This window comes from Oncorhynchus tshawytscha, linkage group LG12 (genome assembly GCF_018296145.1).
Source record: "Oncorhynchus tshawytscha isolate Ot180627B linkage group LG12, Otsh_v2.0, whole genome shotgun sequence".
In the NCBI taxonomy this organism is placed as follows: Eukaryota; Metazoa; Chordata; class Actinopteri; order Salmoniformes; family Salmonidae; genus Oncorhynchus; species Oncorhynchus tshawytscha.
This window is the reverse complement of record NC_056440.1, coordinates 30489689-30514324: the sequence shown is the minus strand read 5'-3', so window position 1 is coordinate 30514324 and position 24636 is coordinate 30489689. Positions and strand designations below refer to the sequence as shown.

The 24636-nt window shown below is 44.8% G+C and overlaps 1 protein-coding gene across 12 annotated transcripts in view; it reads right to left on the bottom strand.

The window, feature by feature from the left end:
- Nucleotides 1–1006: 1006 nt before the first annotated feature.
- The window catches only part of LOC112262924 (AP2-associated protein kinase 1), a 47832-nt gene continuing 24202 nt past the window's right edge, over nucleotides 1007–24636 (bottom strand). The window contains exons 9-20 of one of the 12 annotated variants that reach the window (XM_024438784.2): nucleotides 24071–24150; nucleotides 23820–23974; nucleotides 23238–23410; nucleotides 21714–21907; nucleotides 21233–21420; nucleotides 21031–21126; nucleotides 20498–20593; nucleotides 14052–14156; nucleotides 13785–13853; nucleotides 11187–11363; nucleotides 10567–10677; nucleotides 1007–4026 (exon numbers count right to left, since the gene is read on the bottom strand). In XM_024438784.2, the coding sequence (XP_024294552.1) occupies nucleotides 3197–4026; nucleotides 10567–10677; nucleotides 11187–11363; nucleotides 13785–13853; nucleotides 14052–14156; nucleotides 20498–20593; nucleotides 21031–21126; nucleotides 21233–21420; nucleotides 21714–21907; nucleotides 23238–23410; nucleotides 23820–23974; nucleotides 24071–24150 (2274 nt within the window). In that variant the 3' untranslated portion in view covers nucleotides 1007–3196. Of the gene's footprint in view, nucleotides 4027–8171; nucleotides 9805–10566; nucleotides 10678–11186; nucleotides 11364–13784; nucleotides 13854–14051; nucleotides 14157–20497; nucleotides 20594–21030; nucleotides 21127–21232; nucleotides 21421–21713; nucleotides 21908–23237; nucleotides 23411–23819; nucleotides 23975–24070; nucleotides 24151–24636 lie in introns of those variants that run through there. The other 11 variants (XM_024438785.2, XM_024438793.2, XM_024438788.2 and 8 more) reach the window with 11 other exon arrangements.

Genomic DNA, 24636 nt, shown 5'->3' with positions numbered 1-24636 from the left:
GAACTGGAACATGCTGTCGTACACGTTGATCCAGAGTATCCTAAACATGCTCAATGGGTGATATTTCTGAGTATGCAGGGTATGGAAGAACTGGGACACTTTCAGCTTCCAGGAATTGTGTACAGATCCTTGAGACAAGGGGCCGTGCATTATCATGCTGAAACATGAGGTGATGGCAGATGAATGGCACGACAATGGGCCTCAGGATCTCGTCACGGTATCTCTGTGCATTCAAATTGCCATCAGTAAAATGCAATTGTGATCGTTGTCCGAAGCTTATGCCTGCCAAAAGCATTACCCCACCACCACGGGACACTCTATTCACAACGTTGACGTCAGCAAACTGCTCGCTGCCGCGACGTCATCTGCCTGGTACAGTTGAAACCGGGATTCCTCCGTGAAGAGCACACTTCTCCAGAGTGCCAGTGGCCATCGAAGGTGAGCATTTTCCCACTGAAGTTGGTTACGACGCCAAACTGCAGTCAGGTCAAGACCCTGGTGCGGATGACGAGCTTCCCTGAGACAATTTCAGCACAAATTATTCTGTTGTGCAAACCCACAGTTTCATAAGCTGTCCGGGTGGCTGATCTGAGATGATCCTGCAGGTGTAGAATCCAGATGTGGAGATCCTGGGCTGGTGTCATTACATATGGTCTGTGATTGTGAGGTTGGATGTACTGCCAAATTTTCTAAAACAACGTTGGGGGCAGCTTATGGTAGATACATTAACATTAAATTCTCTAGCAACAGCTCTGGTGGACATTCCTGCAGTTAGCATACTTGAAACATCTGTGGCATTGTGTTGCACATTTTAATGGCCTTTTATTGTCCCCAGCTCAAGGTGCAACTGTGTAATGATCATGCTGTTTAATCAGCTTCTTGATACGCCACACCTGCCAGGTTGATGGATTATCTTGGCAAAGGATTCTTTTTCCCCCCACAATTTGAGCAAAGTAAGTAAGATTTCTGGGATCTTTAATGTCAGCTCATCAAACATGGGACCCAACACTTTACATGTTGCATTTATTTTAGTTCAGTGTAATACATACCTATAACCACAAGGTAGAGAACGTTCATCTTATAACATACATTGCATATGGGTGCGTCTCATGATACACAAATGCAAATTACAAATGAGATTTACTTGTTTTGCATACATTTATTTATCTTCATCTTTACGCAAGGACATACAAGATATGGTGTTGAATGGCAAACTATGCATGACTCAAGTATTTTGATATGGGTGCCTTTAGGGTTCAGCAGGTGAGGCTTGCTGTTGAATCAGCCACCACACTTTACTACACAACATACTACAGTCAGACAAATCAAACAGAAATGCTGCTTTTAAGTTATCCAGGAAAGGACCTACACAAAAAAACAATTTCAACAACTTCAGAAAGCTGTGTCACCTCAACACATGTAATTGTAGAGTACATTATCATTGCTGCTGATGGTGTTCAGTCTTCATTTGCACAGCAGATGAATTAACATGTTATACAAAGAGTAATCACAAATGACAAAAAGCAAATCAGAATAATTTCTCCTTTTAAGACGGGGATTCTTATTTTGGATCAAGTAGCTGAGAAAGTCTATTGGTCCACACCATCACTAAGTCATGTAATGGATCGCAAACATTGAAAAGTGCTTCAAGACTCTACAATAGTCAGCAGAATACCATATCAGCATTTCATATGGCTATAAAAAAAGGAATGCAAAATCTGGTGTAGAAGTGCGAAAGCTTATGGGTTTGTGAAGAAACCATGTGTTGACCCTTGACTTGGAATTGTGTCTTTTGAGCATGTGTAGGGAAGTGTGTGTCTGACTTGCCACAGGTGAAAGTTGTGTGTTTTGCTAGAGGTGCTTCACAAGGGTTTTTAGTTATTCTGACAGGGGGTGCTGATTTGTAAAGGTTGAATTGGTTGCTGATTGTAAAGGTTTCCAAATCTTATTGAATCGAGTGCAGGTAGAATGTAGGCTTGCTATTTAAGAAAATGATTGAATGAGCAGGTGTGGAATGTGAGTGCATAGAGTTACATAGCATTAACAATAGATGCTGACAGAGTGTAGTGGAGGTGCTGACTGGGACTTTGCCGACAGTGCTGGTCGTGAGATTTGAGGACTTCTACAAGGCGTCTCTGCTACAACATTAACAACCTCAGTTCAAAATTAAAGTCTACTAACACCAAATTACATACAGCAGAGGCACCCATGAGTGATGACATGTTTAAGGTGAAACTCTGACCTTTGGCCTCAGTAAGGTATGCTCTGTACTATATGCCCTGCATGTACAGTAGGTGACAGATGCCTTAGGCTGACTTTAGCAGCACTGAGTCAGGTGACCATAAACACAAGTGAAAAGAAGGATTGGATCAAAACAAAGGCTAAAATGTCAACTCATAATGCATTAGTTTGACATGTGCAACATAATCCAGCATCGGATGAATATTATAAATTATAAAAATATGACAGCACCACCAGATGTACATTAACCTACCTCGTATAAAGTATACACCACTAAATAGGCTAAAATGGTCATCAGATAACTTCCAAAACAAACAGAAGTATATAAGACATGTAGAGGAACCAATACAGGAGGCCTTTCTTGGGCCCCTGTGAGAGGATAACCCCTGGATGAGTAGTGACATCATCACACAGAGATCAGGGCTGTCATGGGAATACTTATTGGACCTTACAGAGCAATGGATGATGAACTGAGTAAAGGAGCAGAGGGTCAAATTTCATTAAGCGGTTAACCCTAGAACGGGGGATGTGTGTGTGTGTGTGTGTGTGTCCTGTCTGATTTTAAACCTCCAACACTGGCCCCTGTCAAGAAGCTCTCTAAATTGAGCAATGTTTTCGCTCAAATGGAAAAGCTGAGGACAAACTGAGGTAGGCAGAAAAAAACAACAACTGCCATATCCTCTATGCATACCAAAGGATATGACAGCTACCAGCACAGGGATAACTGAGACTGACTGGAACCTCTACTCTAATGCAGCAAAAAAGTGCAATGATGACCGTGCGCAATTTCAAGACCTTTCCGAGTTTGTAAAGGATAAGATCTTTGAGTTCTATGCCACCCTGCAGCCCAGCCCCGGTGCTGGTGACAGCATGCAGTGTGTATGCTTTAGTGTAGTGTGCACAGGTGTGGCCTCCAATGCTGGCTCCCCTGCTTTGTAGGGAAGGATGGGAGCTTTCAGGGCTTCTCTTGCGGGGCCTTGAGGTGAAAGGGCGCAGAGACAAAGGGGTCTACTGCACTCACCTCTGAAGTCCAGGAGTGTAAGGGTCCCACGGGTACTGAGCTCACAGCAGTCTGCCTGCTCACGCTGGACAACACCCTCTGAGCGGTCACAGGCTGCTGAGGCAATGGGCCTTGAAAGTGTCGGGAGTACTTGGCCAGGGCCTGTGGGCGGAAAGGCTGTGGGGCCACCTGGCTCAAGAGGGCTGTTTCAGAGGCCACAGGGTAAAGCACAGCTGGGTGAGGGTGGAGGGTCTTGGGCTTCACAAAGGGGGCCTGCAGGAAGACATCTGGATGCTGTTGAGTCACAACAATGGGACGTGGGAACGGGGCATTTGCGAACACATCGCCTGCCTCTTCCTGTCCAACCTTGAAGGGGGCTTTGGAGAAGACATCAGGGACAACCTCACCCCCCCTGGCTTTCTGGGGCATCTGTTGGGAATTATTCTGGCATGGGACATGTGGGCCTGGGGTAGGTTGGTGGGAGGGAGTGGAGAGTTGTGGGTGTGATAGGCGTGGCTGGGAGGGTGGGAGGTGTAATTCAGACCGGTGCTCCTCCTCTTCATCTGAATCCAGCAGCAAAGGTCTGGAACCACTGCAGTCATGGCCCACCTCATCACTCTCACTGGCCCTCCTGCATTGCTCCTCCTTTCTCTTGTCTTCCTCCTCAAATTCCTCATCGCTGGAGTGGACACAGCCCTGGTCTGCTCTGTGGCCTTCTTCAGGCAGCTCAATCTCTGACCTCCCCTTGTCTAGCACAGCGTGGCTTTTACTCTCCCCTTTCAGCTCTGCAGAGGGGAGAAGACAAAGTAAAGGATGAGACATAAAAAAGGACAATACTGCCACTTTTCAACCTCATCCATTGTCTCCAGCACCATACCAGTGTCTACATTATGGGGAAACGGCACGTTTCTATGATCTGTGACATCACAGGGCAGGATTAAAAGTATAAAAACCTGTCATTTTCTCGCCAGGAGAGTATTTTCTGACTTCCCACGTCACCACAAATCAGGTAGAACTTTAAACGACATTTTTTTTCTACAAAATATAGAAATGTGCCGTCTCCACATATGTAGACAATAGTATAGTGCTGGAGATAATGACAAGGATGTTAGTGGTGGAGTTGCCCTTTAAGATGTGTACACTGAGACAAGATGACTGGTGGTTAAGACTCCAACTTAGTTTACATTAAAAACCCTCTCTCAGCTTTGAACTACACAGTCTGTGGTCCTTTGGTCTAACAGAGCATCAATAGGCCACTCCCAAAGATGACACGTACAACAGTTCTACTACAAACAAGTAAACACCATGGAAACAGCAACAGCACAATGGTCCAACAGCAGCAAGCCAGCACAGCACGACTCCAAAAACACAACATGATCTACTCTGTACAACACAATGAACAACGCGACAGACGACTATTCAGCGCTATCACTACAACAAAAAAATACATTGTTTCCACTTGTTTTTCAGGAGATCTCCAACATCCTCTAAGCAGACACACAACCCCTCACCAAAACAATTCCACGCACCACTACAAAGAGTAATACTGGAAGATTTAGGTTCTTTATTGGTAAGTTAAATAAAGATATAGGGACTTGATAAGGAGCAAATGGACCCGTGGAAACAAGGTAGAGTGAGAGGACTCACTGGAGTCCCAGCAGAGAGTGAGATTGACAGGAGCAGACAGACAGAGAGCGACAGAAACAGGGGCAGTCTTACCTTGGTAGTGCAGGTAGCAGGAGTTAGCCGGCAGCTCCAGGGGGAGAGGGTTAGTGGCAGCCATTTAGGGCACAGTTCAGAGTCAGCCAGAGGGCAAAGAGTTGGGCAGGGTGTGAGTAAGAGAAGAGGTGGAACTGTAGCTCTAAGATACTCAACCTTCCAGTGGATTGAAAGGCAAGAAGTTAGGTGTGAGAGTACTCAAACCCCATGTAAGAGTGCAGTGTGTGTTAGGTGCTCAGTCTAGCACCAAGGCATAATAGGATGAGTGAGCATTTCCATACTGTACTGAGATAGGGCGAAAGGAGGAAAAAAGGCTTCCGAAAGCTATTAATGCATTCATAAACTGGCAAACTGACAGCAGATTGTGTTTTCTGTCTTAAGTGTGAGCCATGACATTTTTAGGTTAGTGAATTATGTGGGTGTGTGACTACGCAAAAGACATGTGTTATCCACCTATACTTGCTCTTTCAATTATCTCATAACACCACCATATATTGAACTTAATTTCCTACTGATGAATTGAAAAATACACCAAGGAGACTAGAGTTCCATTCAGATGTTTATTTAATGTCCCTTTCTTTTTGAATATTTTTCTCATTTCATAAAAATATAAAGGTATACGCTAGATAATAGCTCTGTGCTTTCACATATGGACAACTGCTGTTTGCGCAGTACAACAGTGTTCATATATTTGCCCCAGCAAACACACTAGGGACATCAGTTTCACTGCAACACAAGTCAAATTCTACTGGCAAGGCTAGACCTCTACTGAATACAGCACTGCGATGTCTAAGGATAATATGAGCACTACTGTAGAATTGCATAGGTTAGCCACACCTAAACCTGCAAAAGACTGTACAACAAGTAGATCGGAGAAAAACAAAATAAGAGTAGTTTTACTGATTCTCCAGACACTCTTCAAAAGCCACAGCCCAATTTCTACTTACTGAACAATATATGGTTTGGAGAGGGGTAAAACACATTTTTACTTCAAAGTAAAAAAAAAAACGAAGAAATTAACTTCAACTTAATGTATGCGATACTAGCAGTAACACCTCAAATGGAAATGTATATTTTTGCTTTGTCTATTTTCCAAGTATGGAAACAATACTTTTTGAAATTGAATAAATGCATATTGTCTAGTTGTTCTTAGATGGGTTGCATTTCAGTTTAATTTCTGAAACATTTTATCATCTATTTTGAATATTCCTCAGGTAAATCAAGTGTGGGTACAATGTAGTAAATTATATCACCTGATTATGCTGGCTGGGAGGATGATGATGTGTCAAGAGTAAGACACATTTTGGTTCTGTTTCCAACAAATGAGACTGCATTGTAACGTGTAAGTAGGTAGGTGATATAGCTTAGCTTGTTTGATGCATTTAGGGGTTAACAGTAAAGGAGGAGGAAAGGACAGAGATATCAGGAAGACCCTTCCGTCATAAGCCCTGTTTTCAGAGGGAGGGGACTCTGTTGTTAAATAAACTACAGCTCAGAGGAAGAAAATCAAACCAGGAAAAAACTATGGGAAAACCAAGGATGAAGGTTTAAGATAATACCCCAATAAGGCAAGTCACAAGCACAGAGCTGTTCTCAGAACACCACCAAATTAAGATTGCTAAAACCATGGGGCTAGTGGCTTCCCTATGCTGAAATAGTCTCCCACAAGACCAAGGATAGACAAAAAATACTTTGGACAAATAGGAGGGACACAATATCGTTGCACTCTTAAATACAGCCCCATAAAGAATACACAGAAATAAACTTTTTTTCATTTACCTATAATGTGTACTTATGAATTGTATATATTTCATATTGATACTCACTTCATACATTCATTCATTCTATAGCACTGTCACATTTATTCATATTATGGTAGGTCTTTAAATATGAAGCACTTTAAAATGTATACTGATAAAAAATATAAATGCAACATGTAAAGTGTTGGTCCCATGTTTCATCAGCTGAAATAAAATATCCCCAAATTTTCAATGTGCACAAAAAGCATATTACTTTAAACTTTTGTACATAAATCTGTTTACATCCCTGTTCGTAAACCTTTTTCCTTTGCCAAGACAATTCATCCACCTGACAGGTGAGGCATATCAAGAAGCTCTATACCTGCAGAGTATTTTTGTCTGGAATAAAGACCTTTTGTGGGGGAAAACTCATTCTGATTGGCTTGGCTCCCCAGTGGGTGCACCCCTACCCAGTCATGTGAAGTCCATAGAGTAGGGCCTAATGGATTTATTAAAATTTACCGATTTCCTTATATGAACTGTAAATCGTTGAAATTGTTGCATGTTTGCGTTTCTATTCTTGTTCAGTATACTTTAACTACTTCTTTACAATGGGAGAACGAGGAAATAGTGGTTCTATATACATATGAGTTGGTTATGGATATTTGTCCAGATCATTACACTATACACAAGCAACATCAAGGTGTATGTGTGTTTGTGTAGTATGGATGAGTAGATTGGAAAGAAGGGATATTAATGATGAGGATGAAATGTGCAACAGAGACACATGGAACAAAAAGAGAAACTGTGATTGGCTTTAGGACAATACCAGCACAACACAAGCAGACAAAACCCAAGATCAGCTGACCCTACTTCTCACTCTGCTGGCTCACTGGTAAAGATCAGCTCACTCTGCTGGCTCACTGGTAAAGATCAGCTGACCCTACCTCTCACTCTGCTGGCTCACTGGTAAAGATCAGCTGACCCTACCTCTCACTCTGCTGGCTCACTGGTAAAGATCAGCTGACCCTACCTCTCACTCTGCTGGCTCACTGGATAAAGATCAGCTGACCCTACCTCTCACTCTGCTGGCTCACTGGTAAAGATCAGCTGACCCTACTTCTCACTCTGCTGGCTCACTGGTAAAGATCAGCTGACCCTACTTCTCACCTGCTGGCTCACTGGTAAAGATCAGCTGACCCTACTCTCACTCTGCTGGCTCACTGGTAAAGATCAGCTGACCCTAAGATCAGCTGACCCTACTCAGCTGGCTCACTGGTAAAGATCAGCTGACCCTACTTGGCTCACTGGTAAAGATCAGCTGACCCTACCTCTCACTCTGCTGGCTCACTGGTAAAGATCAGCTGACCCTACTTCTCACTCTGCTGGCTCACTGGTAAAGATCAGCTGGCTGGCTCACTGGTAAAGATCAGCTGACCCTACTTCTGGTAAAGATCAGCTGACCCTACTCTGCTGGCTCACTGGTAAAGATCAGCTGACCCTACTTCTCACTCTGCTGGCTCACTGGTAAAGATCAGCTGACCCTACTTCTCACTCTGCTGGCTCACTGGTAAAGATCAGCTGACCCTACTTCTCACTCTCCTGGCTCACTGGTAAAGATCAGCTGACCCTCACTAAACAACCAATGAGATACACAACCATTGCACTGTTCAGCTGTATCCATGCTCAATATGGGACTCATTTCTCTCTCACATTCTGGGAAAAGTAGATCTGTTAGCCCTGCCAATGGGCCGAGGACAGAAACCCAAATCAAACAGAATAGCCACGATAAAGCTCTTATTGGAATACACATGATCAATAACTGGTTAGCATGCATTCTGCCCAAGAGAGAAATGTCTTGAGCACCCGTCTTAATGTACAGTATGACCAAGACGACGAGGGCATTCAAATAAATTACACACATTTAGAATAATACCACGAATGAGTCAACCTTTCCAGATAATTATTATAAATAGAGGTATAGTAAGAGGCAAAATGCACCAGCTCAATATGACCTTAAACTACAGGAAATGCACAACACGGGAACAATAATCCCATGTTCAGATACATTTTTTTAATTTTTTTTATATATATATATATTTTTTTAAATCTCTTACATAAAGCACAGCCAAGATAAACATGGTTGTGCAGTCAAGGAGATGGCTGTTGTAGAAGACCAGACAATCAGAGGCAGTTTTGGGGTAGCTAGACACAGCCTGTATATGTCCACCATAACAGGGCATGTTGCAGAAGCGCTTTTGACCTCAGAATGACAGACATCTTCGACCATTTGCAACAGACAGCCAAACATTCCCAGGGGGCACCGGTGAACCACAGCAGTTTGAGAAAAGTTAAAAACACAGCAGGAGCCTAAGGACTGACAGCTCATTGGTCTCATCTGTATGGCCCATGCAAGCAGCTCGTGATAGTTCAGTCAGCGTCTGCTTTCCTAAAGGCCTGCTTTGCTCTAATGACTAGACATGGTCATAGCTGCTACAGGAAGAGTGCATACAGATAGCTAGGAGAGATAGAAGTACTATACTGCTGTGTTACATGGTCAGACCTGGGACACGTACGTTTGCATAAACCCTGATCAAACATTGTAAAACAGCAAAGCCAATGGGGTTATGGGCAAGCCAGGCAGTATGTGAATAGCGTGGGGTTGAAACCGCAAGGCAGGACAAAGAGGAATGTTGACAGATGGATGACAGCGTGATAAAGACCACAGTGCAGCCAAGACAGAAGCAGACAGTCTGTCAGGACGGGGAGTTAATGCCATGTTGCTACCAACATGGGAATGACAACGGCCAGGATGAATGGTTTGAAACCAGCGTATCAAGAAAGCAAGAGATGGAGGCGGGGGCACGGAGGCACACCAGAGGAAATATTCTCTAGTCCACACTAAAACTCCTCCATTTCACCTTGCAAGGTGCTACATAAGTGCCTCTGCTGCCCCCTCTACCCATCATGTTACGACTGCAAGCTGCCCCTTCGACCTCTCTCCCACCCCCTAGAGGTCGATGAGCTGATCCACCAGCAGAAGGGAGCGGGCCAAGTTGGGGATGCTGGACTCTGGAGTGCCACTGTTGCTGCGCGAGTGACCACCTGAAACGTGCCAGAAAGAGAGAGGGACAGAGAGAGAGGAGGACATGGACGGAGCAAGGAAGAGAGAAGTGGGAGAAAGGGGAACCAGCGGGAGAGAGTAATATTTAGAGAGTATTTGAGAGAGAATAGGAGAAAGGACAGTTTAGCAAAGAATTGAGAGTTGGTGAAATAAAATAGGACAGGAGAGAGGGTGGGATGACAGGAGCATAAAGGAGTGAATGAGGAAGACGGGTAGAAAGAGAAGAAAAGAGAGAAAGTAAGCCAAGATCATCTATATGCAGCCGCAGCATTTCAGGGAAAGAGTGCTGGGAGGAAGACATCTTGTATGTCGTCCTAACCTCTAGAAGACACTACTCTTAAAATATGCCTTAATGCTCTGCCTTTGGTGCTTCTGTTCTGACAGACTGTATAAAACAACTGCATAACGGTGCCTGCCGTTGATAGGAACTGCCAATTCTTATTGGCAAAGTTCAACCAGCGAAAAGTCAAATGAGAAACACACTGATGTGAAATCATGCTAGGATGGGGAGGGCTAGTTAATGTTACAGCACATCCAGCCATGGTTGCTCTCGGCAGGTGTAAGTGATGAACTAAGGTGTTAGCTAGGGTTTCTCAGTAATGGCTGTGCTCATTCGTGGTCCCCTGGCAGTTATGTGGGTTGAGGAAGGCAGCTCATACAGAACAGTACTTTGATCCTCTGTGTGGATCAATGAGACACATAGATCCAACCCTATCTACACACTGCTGGCCTGCCTTACATACCTTGGTTGTTGGAGTGTTTGGAGATGAGCACAGGGATGGGGTCAAACTCGTCCTCAGTGCCCTTCTCCCCAGCCTCGGGTGGCTGGAAGCCCAACATGAGGTAAGCAGATTCTGCAGGTGGAGGAGAGGAGGTGAAGGGGTGATGGAGGGGGAGGTTAGCACAGCCCAGAGGAGAGCGAGGGGGGAGGAGGGGAGAGTGCAGGGTGTACAGAGACAGACGCAGCCAGAGCAGTCACAGCATTAGTACTAAGCCATGCATCTGATGTGGCTTTTGTAAATGAGTCAAGGGTCTGCAGAAGCTCCCACAATGTTGTGGCAGCTGTATAGCGCTACAAAGAAAGGGCCCTTTGATACAGGCTGCCAACATGTCTGTCTCTATCTCATTCCCCAGTTGAAATGATATAGTTCATGTTGATATGAGTAATATGATAGTTAACTGGGTAGTTTAACATCATCCATTCAAAGGTTGCTTGGCTTTGAACATGTATATATTAGTAGTCTGACTGGGTGTTACAGCTGAGCGATATTGCAGGTCTGTGGTACTGTGATCAGAGGTCAGACTTGCTGTGAGGAGTTTCACCACAGGTATACAATATATGACAGCCGGAGAGAGGTCTTACCAGCAGATGTCTGGGCAGTGCCAAATGAGACTGGAGCTAGCTTGTCCAGACAGGAAGCAGAGCCAGGAGGGGCAGAGGAGCAGGAGGAGGGCGGTGCACAGATAGTTTGATCCCCAGGGGTGGAGGTGTGAGACAGCAGAGAGCAGCCCAGCAGAGAGTCCTCTCCAGCCAGAGAGTCTGAGGGAGCGGAGGCCAGGGGTTAAGATGGAGGGAGGAAGAAGGAACGAAAATGAAAGCCCATTAGCCTAAGCACAGAAAATAGTTTAGACCAAAATGAGCTTCATACTCTCAGAAATACAGTACCAGTCAGAAGTTTGGACACACCTACTCATTCAAGGGTTTTTCTTTATTTGCACTATTGTCTACATTGTAGAATAATAGTGAAGACATCAAAACTACGAAATTGCCTTGACAGCTTTGCACACTCTTTGCACACCAGCTTCACCTCGAATGCTTTTCCAACTATCTTGAAGGAGTTCCCACATATGCTGAGCACTTGTAGGCTGCTTTTCCTTCACTCTGTGGTCCAACTCATCCCAAACCATCTCAATTGGGTTGAGGTTGGGTGATTGTGTAGGCCAGGTCATCTGATGCAGCACTCCATCACTCTCCTTCTTGGTCAAATTGCCCTTACACAGCCTGGAGGTGTGTTGGGTCATTGTCCTGTTGAAAAACAAATGATAGTCCCACTAAGCGCAAACCAGTTGGGATGGCGTATCGCTGCAAAATTCTGTGGTAGCCATGCTGGATAAGTGTGCCTTGAATTCTAAATAAAATCACTGACAGTGCCACCAGAAAAGCACCCCCACACCATCATACCTCCTCCATGCTTCACAGTGGGAACCGCTCATGCAGAGATCATCCATTCATCTACTCTGCGTTTCACAAAGACACGGCGGTAGGAACCAAATATCTCAAATTTGGACTCACCAAACCAAAGGACAGATTTCCACCAATCTAATGTCCGTTGCTCGTGTCTCTTGGTCTAAGCAAGTCTCTTCTTATTATTGGTGTCCTTTAGTAGTGGTTTCTTTTCAGGAATTTGACCATGAAGGCCTGATTCACGCAGTCTCCTCTGAACAGTTGATGTTGAGATGTGTCTGTTACTTAAACTCTGAAGCATTTATTTGGGTGCTATCGGAGGTTCTGTTAAAACTCTAATGAACTTATCCTCTGCAGTAGAGGTAACTCTGTCTTCCATTCCTGTGGCGGTCCTCATGAGCGCCAGTTTATTCATAGTGCTTGATGGTTTTTGCGACTGCACTTGAATTAACTTTAAAAGTTCTTGACATTTTCCAGATTGACCGACCATGTCTTAAAATAATGGACTGTCATTTCTCTTTGCTTATTTGAGCTGTCCTTGCCATAATATGGATTTGATCTTTTACCAAATACAGCTATCTTCTGTATATTACCCCTACCTTGTCACAACACAACTGATTGGCTCAAACACATTAAGAAGGAATGATAGTCCACATATTAACTTTTTACAAGGCACACCTGTTAATTGAAATGCATTCCAGGTGACTATCTCATGAAGTTGGTTGAGAGAATGCCAAGAGTGTGCAAAGCTGTTATCACGGTAAAGGGTGGCTACTTTGAAGAATCTCAAATATAAAATATATTTTGATATGTTTAACACTTTTTTGGTTATTACATGATTCCATGTGTTATTTCATAGATATGATTCCTTCAATATTACTCTACAATGTAGAAAATAGTACAAAAATAAAATCAAGACAGACCCTGGAATGAGTAGGTGCTTCCAAACTTTTGACTGGTACTGTACGTCCATCCTCAAAGTAGATATCCCCTGATCAAACCCCTGACTAGTAGTGGTACTTTGCTGTATGTAGGAGTTGGACCAATGACAGGATCATTGGTGCCCTCTAGAGGAGCAGATTGACACTACGACCAAAAGGTGGGAGAGGAGGGAAAAACTGCCTACTGCGTGATGTTGAGGTGTCAAACTCAGGGGCAGCAGACACGCTCTAGCGCTCAGCAGTAGCGGCCTTGCCCCCAGATCCAGCCTACATTCACTGGGGAATGTCAGTCATGACAAAAATATTCACAATGTGCTCAAGTTTATCTGGAGCAGAATCAGCAATTCTAATTAAAAGTGCACTGCAAATGTTTTCCTGTTCGCCCTCAAGAGTACATCATGGCAACGGATCATTGCAATAAACCTAGACACTCACTGTCGCAACCGTTCCAGACAGTTTAGTGGACAGCATTGAAGAAATGGCGACAGGGAATATTAATTTGGTGCAGGGAAACCTGTCAGCTATCCTTGGCAGGGTATGTTTGCGCAGGTTACTGATAAATTACCTGGTCCTTTCAACACCAAGCAATAGTTAACACAAAGGAAACAGCAACAGAGCTCCTGAACTAAGAATCATATCCCTGTATGATGTTGGTGCCAGAAAAAAAACATTCAATCTTAGTGTTATCCCAATAACTCATTACCTTGTGGCACCACACAGAGCACACGTCATTAATTAATGCAAGCCAAGTGATAATGTAATAACATTGCCTATATTATTTAAGGCTGACACAAATGTGTGGTAAGAACAGTAAAGTACAGTACAGGGCACTAACCTGGCAGGCTGGCTGAGACTGTATCCAGGCCCGGGATGAGAGAGTCCACACACATCTCAGCCTTCACTGCTGATGAAAGAGGAGGAGACACGGTCAGATAAGGAAATGAATGAGAAGAGAGAGGAAACCAAAGAGCTCCCAGCTCCAGAGAATAAAAGGTAGATGAGACGGACTTCAGTTCATAAACAACCTGAAACATCTCTCATGTGTGGAGAGGATACAGGAAGGGGAGAGGAAGGCATGCAGACAGGCAGAAGAGCCTGTTACCATTGCTGTTGCCCTCTGCAGAGCTGCTGAAGGGGTCAGCCAGGGGTAAAAGGTCAGGGAGCAGCAGAGATGTCTCAGGGGACTTCAGTCCCTCAATCAGCTTCTCTGTGAGAGGGACAGGGGGGATGAGAGGAGAGGACAGGGAGGAAGGCATTGAAAGAGAAGAGAATGTGCATTAGAAAAAGATGAGCAGGGAGAGAAAAAGGGAGACGATGATGTAGGACTGAGGACAAGGGAAGATGCAGTGCATTCGGAAAGTATTCAGACCCCTCGAGTTATTCCACATTGTTACGTTAGCCTTATTCTAAAATTGATTGAATATTTTTTTTTCCCCTCATCAATCCCTACACACAATATCCCATAATGAAAAAGCAAAAACTGTTTGGCATTTCTGAAAATTTACAAAAAAAAAAAAAAACTGAAATATAACATTTACATAAGTGTTCAGACCCTTTTGGCTTTGATTACAGCCTTGAGTCTGACGCTACAAGCTTGGCACACCTGTATTTGTGGAGCTTCTCCCATTCTTCTCTGCAGATCCTCCCAAGCTCTGTCAGGTTGGATGGGGAGCATCGCTGCACAGCTATTTTCAGGTCTCTAAAGAGATGTTCGATCGGGTTCAAGACCGGGCCACTCAATGACATTGAGACTTTTCCCAAAGCCACTCCTGCGTTGTCTTGGCTGTGTAGATAAGGTCATTGTCCTGTTGGAAGGTGAACCTTCGCCACAGTCTGAGGTCCTGAGCAATCTGGAGCATGTTTTCATCAAGGATTTCTCTGTACTTTGGGCCATTCATCTTTCCCTCAATCCTGACTAGTCTCCCAGTCCCTGCCACCTGAAAACATCCCCACAGTATGATGCTGCCACCACCATGGTTCAAAGTAGGCAAATTCCAAGTGGGCTCCCATGTGGCGCAGTGGTCTAAGGCACTGCATCGCAATGCTAGAGGCGCCACTACAGACCCTGGTTCGATTCCAGGCTGTATCAAAACTCGCCATGATTGGGAGTCCCATAGGGAGGTGGACAATTGGCCCAGCATCGTCTGGGTTTGGCTGGGGAAGGCAGTCATTGACAATAAGAATTTGTTTTTAACTGACTTGCCTAGTTAAAGGTTAAATACTTTTAAAAAAAATTTAAAAAGTAGGCTGTCATGTCCCTTTTACTGAGGAGTGGCTTCCATCTGGCCAATTTACCATAAAGGCCTGGTTGGTGCAGAAATGGTTGTTCTTCTGGAAGGTTCTCCCATCTCCACAGAGGAACTCTGGAGCGCTGTCAGAGTAACCATCGGGTTCTTGGTCACCTCCCTGATCAAGGCCCTTCTCCTCCGATTGCTCAGTTTGGCCAGAGAGACAGATCTAGGAAGAGTCTTGGTGGCTCCAAATTTCTTCCATTTAAGAATGATGGAGGCCACGGTGTTCTTGGGGTCCTTCAATGCTGCAGAAATGTTTTGGTGCCCTTCCCCAGATCTGTGCCTCTACATAATCCTGTCTCAGAGCTCTATGGATAATTCCTTCAACCTCATGGCTTGGTTTTTGCTCTGACATGTCCTGTCAACTGTGCCTATATACACAGGTGTGTGCCTTTCCAAATCATGTCCAATCAATTGAATTTACCACAGGTGGACCCCAATCAAGTTGTAGAAACATGTCAAGGACGATCAATGGAAACAGGATGCACCTGAGCTCAATTTTGAGTCTCATAGCAAAGGGTCTGAATACCTCTTTTTAATTTTTATAAATTAGCACAATTTTCTAAAAACCTGTTTTCACTGTGTCATTATGGGGTATTGTGTGAAGATTGATGAGGAAAATGTTTTATTTAATCCATTCTAGAATAAGGCTGTAACATAACAAAATGTGGAAAAAGTGAAGGGGTCTGAAAACTTTCCGAATGCACTGTACGTACACTAGGCTCATCTAAGTACAAATGAGAACATGATCGTTATACTATCAAGGTGAGAATTAGTTGGTAACGTTTGCAAAGTCATTCTATTGGCTGGGTATTTTACCATGAGTAATGATATGAAGACACCGGTCTTTTCCTTTACTCCTTCAGCAGGCACATTCGAAGGTTAGGAAAAACTAAATCACTCCTAGGGTGATGAGAGTGCACAGACCATGCTTGAGTAGAGGACATGTTAATTTCAGGCGGGTAATACCATTCATGTCAAACAAGTATTGGAGAAAAACAGCATGCCTTCAAAAGGACTGCTAGCCTTAAATCACCAACACATCATTCCATCCCACCAACCAACGACGTGGAGACGAATACAAACACACAGCAGCTAGTCAGTATTTCATCTTTATTGGCTCATTAGTTGATGGACTAAAGAGCAAAATTTCAGCATCACTCAACAAAAAAGGTTAGCTACCATAGCACCATTCCACAGACTAGGCCTACATCACTGACCGTCTTTACACGTCTCTTCTCCACTTTCATCACTGAACAAGTGTTGGATCAGTCAGCACTGTTACACACCTGACTGACAGCATCCTTGTTAATAAGTAACTTTGCTGGGTGTCCCAGCTCCGTGCCACAGACAAATCAGGAGGACTGCCTTCAGGATGTGCCTCTCCAGCAGGTTAGTGCATCCAAACAGTGCAAACCAGGTGCATGCATGCGAGTAAGTATCTTCTGGGTCAAAAACCTAAACTCCATACATACTTACAGGTCACTGGCTGCTATGGAGAGACAGGGGGGCAGAGGACCTGGGGCAGGGGGCTCAGAATATGACACAGCACAGCTGCCCATTTGCCCCCTTTACTAAGGGATAGAGGTCATAGGTCACAGGTCAATGATAAACTGCTATGACAAAGTCTGAACTCCAGAGCTTTATTGTTCAGCATAAAAAATATAAATGCAACATGTAAAGTGTTGGTCCCATGTTTCATGAGCTGAAATTAAAGACCACAAATGTTGTGATTGTAAGGAATTCTAGGTCAGGTGAACAAAAGGACTGGAGTTCCTGTATGTTGTTATAATCACACCACGTCTCGTTAATCATAAGGCATACACTCCCGCCCTTCTTCTTAACAGCGAGATGTTTGTTTCTGTTGGCGCGATGTGTGAGGAAGCCGGGTGGCTGTACCGACTCTGATGACGTATCCCGAGTGAGCCATCTTTCCGTGAAACAAAGAACGTTACATTCTCTGCTGTCTCTGGAAAGCAACCCTTGCTCGGATTTCATCTACCTTGTTGTCAAGAGACTGGACACTGGCGAGTAGTATGCTCGGGAGCGGTGCGCGATATGCCTGTCTACGGAGCCTGACCAGAAGACCACTCTGTCTGCCCCTTCTGCGGCCCCGTTGTTTTGGGTCGCCGGCTGGGATCCGATCCATTGTCCTGGATGGTGGACCAAACAGAGGATCCGCTTTGAGAAAGTCGTATTCCTGGTTGTAATGTTGGTGAGTTGACGTTGCTCTTATATCCAATAGTTCCTCCCGACTGTATGTAATAACACCTAATAATTTCTGGGGTAACAATTTAAGATCACATAAAAAACTACGTAATGCATATGAGCGAGGCGGCCATCTCTGTCGGCGCCGAAAGTAAACCAATCTTTGCTTGACATCATGGGAAAATCAAAAGAAATCAGCCAAGATCTGAGAAAATATTGTCGACCTCCAAAAGGTCTGGTTCATCCTTGGGAGCAATTTACAAATGCCTGAAGGTACCACGTTCATCTGTACAAACAACAGTACGCAAGTATAAACACCATGGGACCACGCAGGCGTCATACCGCTCAGGAAGGAGACACATTCTGTCTCCTAGAGATTAACTACTGTGGTGCAAAAAAATCCCAGAACAACAGCAAAGGACCTTGTGAAGATGCTGGAGGAAACAGGTACAAAAGTATCTATCCACAGTAAAACGAGTCCTATATCGACATAACCTGAAAGACCGCTCAGCAAGGAAGAAGCCACTGCTCCAAAACCGCCATAAAAAAGCCAGACTACGGTTTGCAACTGCGGGACAAAGACCGTACTTTTTGGAGAAATGTCCTCTGGTCTGATGAAACAAAAATAAAACTGTTTGGCCATAATGACCATCGTTATGTTTGGAGGAAAAAGGGGGAGGCTTGCAAGCCGAAGAACACCATCCCAACCTTGAAGCACATGGGTGGCAGCATCATGTTGTGGGGGTACTCTGCTGCAGTAGGGACTGGTGCACTTCACAAAATAGATGGCGTCATGAGGAAGGAAAATTGTGTGGATATATTGAAGCAACATCTCAAGACATCAGTCAGGAAGTTAAAGCTTGGTTGCAAATGGGTCTTCCAAATAGATAATGACCCCAAGCATACTTCCAAAGTTGTGGCAAAATGGCTTAAGGACAACAAAGTCAAGGTATTGGAGTGGCCATCGCAAAGCCCTGACCTCAAACCTACAGAAAATTTGGGGGCAGAACTGAAAAAGCGTGCATGAGCAAGGAGGCCTACAAACCTGACTCTGTTACACCAGCTCTGTCAGGAGGAATGGGCCAAAATTCACCCAACTTATTGTGGGAAGCTTGTGGAAGGCTACACAAAACATTTGACCCAAGTTAAACAATTTAAAAGGCAATGCTACGAAATACTAATTGTATTTGTAATTGAGTGTATGTAAACGTCTGATCCACTGGGAATGTGATGAAAGAAATAAAAGCTGAAATAAATCTATTATTATTCTGACATTTCACATTCTTAAAATAAAGTGGTGATCCTAACTGACCTAAAACCTAGAATTTTTACTAAGATTAAATGTCAGGAATTGTGAAAAACGTAGTTTAAATGTATTTGGCTAAGGTGTATGTAACTTCCAACTTCAACTGTACGTCATCTGTGCACTTAAATATCAAATGGAGGATGCTTTTCATCATGGTTTATTTTAATTACAGCCAGGTAGGCATTACTCCTGTTGTAAATATAAGCAATGTGTCTAATATTAGGAAAGTTGAAAAATAAATATAGTAGGCCTAGTCTATAGAAAGCTGATGGGATCCATGTCTTATTATTAGAGGCCATCACTCTGTTTTCTCCCGCAATTTCATAGCCTATAGAAATGTTGCGCAAAATTAGCTCATGGGCTCTCATGAAATGTTTGATTAGATTTTCAAATACATTTTCATTGATGTCAGAGTGATTAGAGGGACACTAGAGTGCTGAGTACCAGGCAGTTAGCATGTTTAGTAGGCTACTAATGACCATCAGCAACATCAGAGCTTGTAGCAGCCTAATTTCCGTGACTAAACGGTCATGTGGAATTTGACTGCCGTCATGACCGCCGGTGTGGCGGTAATACGCTCACCGCAACAGCCCTAGCTGTGACCAACAGATGCATATCTGTATTCCCAGTCATGTGAAATCCATAGATTAGGGCCTAATTAATTATTTATATGAACTCAGTAAAATCTTTGAAATTGTTGCATGTTGTGTTAATATATTTTTGTTCGGTTTAGCTGTATGGCTCTGGTGTACTGCTCTTGCGGCACCATATAACAGCAGCATGCACTGACCTGTGAGGAAACGGGTTCTCTTTCCAATCGCTTTCTCACATTTCATATGAGAATTGAATAACTAGACTAGACAGTATGGCCATCTCTTCTGAAAGGGCTTTACATCTGGCCTGTGGCTATATGAACTCCTGTAGACACTGTGCAGTGCTTTCCCAACAGCAGGGGTGCAGTTCCTGTTGTGGGCTCTACCAGTGCTGTGTGCCAGTAAATCCTCAGTGCTCTCACTCTGTTTGTGCCCTGTGTAGAAGACTGTGTGTGTGGGGAGAGGACAGAAAAGATTAACCACACCCAGATTAGGTAACAGCCGCAGGCAGCCTTTTAACCCCTCAGCTCAGTCCCCACTAACTGACAACACTGGCATCCACTGACTGTCATTGGAGCGATTATGTGGGCCATACAGGGAATACAGCCTAGCCCGGGCTAAGACAAACTGAGGACAGAGTATTGCCCCAGAGCCATTTTGAAAAGCAATCAACTACCAACTGAAATAAGAGCTCAGATGTGATGCTGAACTTTCCCAATGTTCTCAGTGACAGAGGCATTCTAAAGCAGGCACCTCCAGAGGAACAGCAATCCGATTAACAAAGGAGAATGTGTCCTTCAGGTAACCAGGCAACAGTAGTCAGAGGCACGGGTCCACAAGTGTGAGGCGATCCAGCTAAGGTCTCTAGTCATAGGAAAAGAAAGGGAATCAATGACACTAACAGGACAGGGACAATAGGACTAATGAGCAAAGCCATGTCACCCCAGACTCATGTTATAAACAATGGCTTTAAACATTAGATATAGGACACATACAATCCACCAACATGAGTGTCTCCGGAACATCTATGTGCAGGAATTGAAACACACTGGATGGAGGATTAATGGTAAAGTATGGATCCTGGCAGGACTGAGAAGTGGAACCTTTAACACATTCCACAACAATGTTGCATGCTGGGAAAGGGCGTTACCTGTGGTGTCAGAGAGGGAGAGGGCGTTAAAGGGGTCCGGGACACTCAACATCGCTGAGCCTGCATCCAAACCCAGGATGTCAGCAGTTCTCTCAGCTTAACATTACACAGGGAGAACGAGAGAAAGGAGGAGAGAAAGCAGGAGAATAGGGAGAGGAAGGATGTTGGAGAAGACTGGATGGTCAGGTTATGACAGTTACTGATCTAATAGAAAGTCAACAAGATGTAAGAGGACAACAGCGCTGAGGAGAACAAATTACACAACAGTAATTGGGTTTGGGTTGGGCTCAGAAAATTGTCTCATAGTAAGGTTGGAGAGGTTCACTTAACAGCTCAGACCGATACATCTCTATGAAAGAATTCTACAGAGCTGGAGAAACATCTGCCTTCAAAATAAAGATTTACAGAGAAGAAGCCGGCAGAAAAAAAAATCACAAGGACCCCACATGGGAAATATGTAGCGATGAGGGAGAGGGATAATGACGTCTGTATGACACAGGGAGAGAGAGGAAGGTGAACACGTGAAGTCTTACCTGGGAAAGCCTTGCATGTGGCCCCAGCAGCAGAGACAGGCTGCAGCCCTGAGATGAGGTTCTCTGTGGAGAGGCTGGCCCTCTCCCCTGTTGTAGCTGTCATAAAGACAAACACAATTAGAAAACATCACCTCTGATAATTTACCTATCTATCCATTGCGCTTGTAGATGTCTATACACAGACTGGACTTTGTGATCTTACACTCGGCCAGCTTGGCAAAGTCCTTGTTGAGCAGCTCCTCTGCAGAGAGCTTGGAGAAGTTGTCATCACCAAAAGGGTTCCAGCTGCCAGTGGGTACAGAGGGGGCTGTCTGGGCACCGCCCTCCCCTGGCTGGTACACACTCTGCTGGGAGGAGCAGGGGGAGCCAGAGGGGGTGGTGCTTGCTGACCTACAACACACACAGGAAAACACGAAAGGTTGCAGTGGAAACCATCCATCTCATTTATCTCAAGAACAAACAAGTATGTGCCAAATATAAAACATGCATACAAATATGGGTGATTAAAAATACTATTGAGTTATTTGTAGATTGAAAGGACTGTCTATTCCTGTGTTGAACTATAAAAAGGGAGTGTTTAGAGGGTTCTCTGAATGAATGCCTGTGTGTTTGTTTGTTCTCTCTCTCTCTAATGAATGGACAGTTGATTCATCAGTTCATTGAGATGGGTTAATTCAGCTCACTTGGACTTGTTGAGGCTGGCCTCTGCTGCAGCCGCCTGCAGTAGCTGGGTTGACTTGCTGATTGGGACCCCAAACACAGCACTGTGGGTGACGTCACTCAGGATGCGTCTGTGACTGCCTCGGGGGGGCATCTTTGGGGAGGAGGGGGGTGTCAGGGTGCCAACCTTGTGGAGCCCACGTCCAGGAGCCAGATGCTGGGAGGAGAGAGCGAGAGAAAGGGTTTAATATGGAGATATGAAAAATATCACACCAAATATCAATATCAGTGAGAGAAGGAAGAAAATTACAGGCCGATTCAAGTTGATTAGCTATTCTATTGGTTAGTGAATTAGTGGCAAAATACCAAAGGATGGTTTTCAGGATGTTATTGATTCATATTGGATTTAGAACAATACATTCTAAAGGAGACAGAACTGAGTGTTGACAGGTTCCAGTGACAGACGTTTCATGACAACTTTAAACATTATAACTACAGTGAAAGGAAAAGCAGCTAGACAGCTTCTGAATCCTATTTGATCACTATGCAAAGCATGAAATGGCTGTCTTCAGTGTTAAGTGATTAGCTAGATTCTAAGGCCCCAGACAGAGAGTCAGGGCCTGTTAGCTCTCCCTATCCTACAGACCAGCAGGCTGCCAGAGGAGAGGGGTCTGTTAGTCCCCCTGTCCCACAAGGCAGCAGGCTGCCAGAAGGGAGGGGCCTGTTAGCCCTCCCTGTCCCACAAGGCAGCAGGCTGACAGAGGAGAGGGGCCTGTTAGCCCTCCCTGTCCCACAAGGCAGCAGGCTGCCAGAGGAGAGGGGCCTGTTATCCCTCCCTGTCCCACAAGGCAGCAGGCTGCCAGAGGGAGGGGCCTGTTAGCCCTCCCTGTCCTACAGACCAGCAGGCTGCCAGAGGGGAGGGGCCTGTTATCCCCCCCTGTCCCACAAGGCAGCAGGCTGCCAGAAGGGAGGGGCCTGTTATCCCCCCCTGTCCCACAAGGCAGCAGGCTGCCTGCCAGAGGGGAGGGGGGTTACTGTGGGCTCAGAGTCAGTCAAGTGCAGGTCCTGTGGCTGCAAGCTGAGGGGGTGCTGCTGATTGGGGGGAGGGGGAGGTCTGCCGCAGGGCCAGCTGGCTGCTTTTGCAGGGGAGCAACTGCAGCCACAGGATTAGCTTTGGGCTGCACAGCCACAGAGGCCTGGAGGATCGGCATGGGAGGCATAGTATTCTGTTCTGTGTTTTTCATGAAAGTTGTCATTTTGGATTTTGGAGTTGGATTTTTGTTAAACATGACATGACATGTCAGTGTATTTTAATGAACAGATCAGATGAGTTCCTGGAAAGTCAATAAAGTTATTCAGTTGGATTTAATTTCATTCAAAACCACAAGGTCATTCAGAGGTCCTGCTAAAAGTGCACTCCATAGAAATATCATAAGTTAGAAGGCAATAAACAGATACATAAAAAAACAATGACTTAATATTATTGGCAAATGGTAAAAAGATACTCTGATATGTTAAGAAGCCCAAACACAAGGTAATATGCCCACCTGGTTGGTCTGCTGCTGTGGGCTGAAGAAAGCTGCAGCCTGCTGCTTCATGAAGAGACCCTGCTGATGCTGGGGCGTGGCCATGGGCTGCGAAGGGGCGGTCTGAGCCAGTGGGGGTGTGGCCTGCTGGACTAATTGGACAGCAACTGCAGGCTGGGCGGTGCCTAAAACACCTGTAGTACAGGGGAAAATATGCTTGTCTTGTAAGGGTGACATAACAATTGACTAAAGCAGACAAGCTTGCAGCTACTATCTGTCTCTATACAAGCAGATGGACAGAAGGGCTCAGAGAGACTACAGGGTCTCCAAGGGCTCATTAATAGACTATTAAAGCCTTGTCCGGACGGACAAATTGAACCACTGGGATTACAAGGCCATGTTATGTCAGCTAAACACTTGGAACAGTTCAATACATCAAGCTCAATACAGGATGTCTATCTTGGTGAGTGTTTTGTTACAGGATAAGAGACTTCCTCTGCTAGCAGGCCTCACCTCACCTCTCTGCTCACCACATCATCAGGTCATTGTGGTTCAAGCTGTGACTGAGAAACAAAGCAGGTACAGAGGGTAGTTAATGCGTACCTATGGGCTGGGGCCCTCCTGCAGCCATGTTGGGTCTCTTGCGTGGGGTGAGGGCCGGCTGGATGGGCAGGATGCCTATGGACTGGGCCCCTCCAGCTTTGGGGCGTGAACGGGGCGTGATGGACGTCTCCATTGTGGGGACAGGGTCTGAGAGCCTGGGAGGGGAGAGGAAGGGCAGGCCAGATTATCCTTTGCCGGAGCTTTACATCTGTAACTATAAAAAAGCCCCGTTTCTCATGCCCCTCACTTACCTGGCTTTGGATTGACTCTTTTTGGCCACAGCGTCGCTGGCTCTGATTGGTTCAGGGAGTTTTGTAGGAATAGGAGAGTTCTGTGAAGGTGAGAAGAGTTTCAGTAGTATGCTTATATATGCTACTCAATTTTAATCAATCAGCTTCACTCCGATTTCTATTGTAATGGTTTTCCTTTTGTCACAGCGAGGCAACAAGAACCCTTTATCATTATAACTTCTGCATGACATGACTGCAGCAATGTCATGATCAGTTAAAGATTCCATGAATCGGCCTTGAATGTCCACTGGGAATGACGTCTGAAATGTGCTGTGTCAGATGATTGAGTGCTGACATTGCTCCTTCAATGCAAAGCAAAGGGGCCTGGGGGATGGAGGGCAGCCAACTGGCAACAACCACAAAGCTCCTTGTTCCCCCATCCTCTGGCATTTTTCACTAGACTTATGTTGCTTTCCAAAAAGATTAGACATGAATAAAACTTTAGTAAAATGTGGAAGCTTATTACATTTGAAATTAAATAACATTACACCTGGCATTTTGGAGGGCAAGGTAACAATTCAAATAAA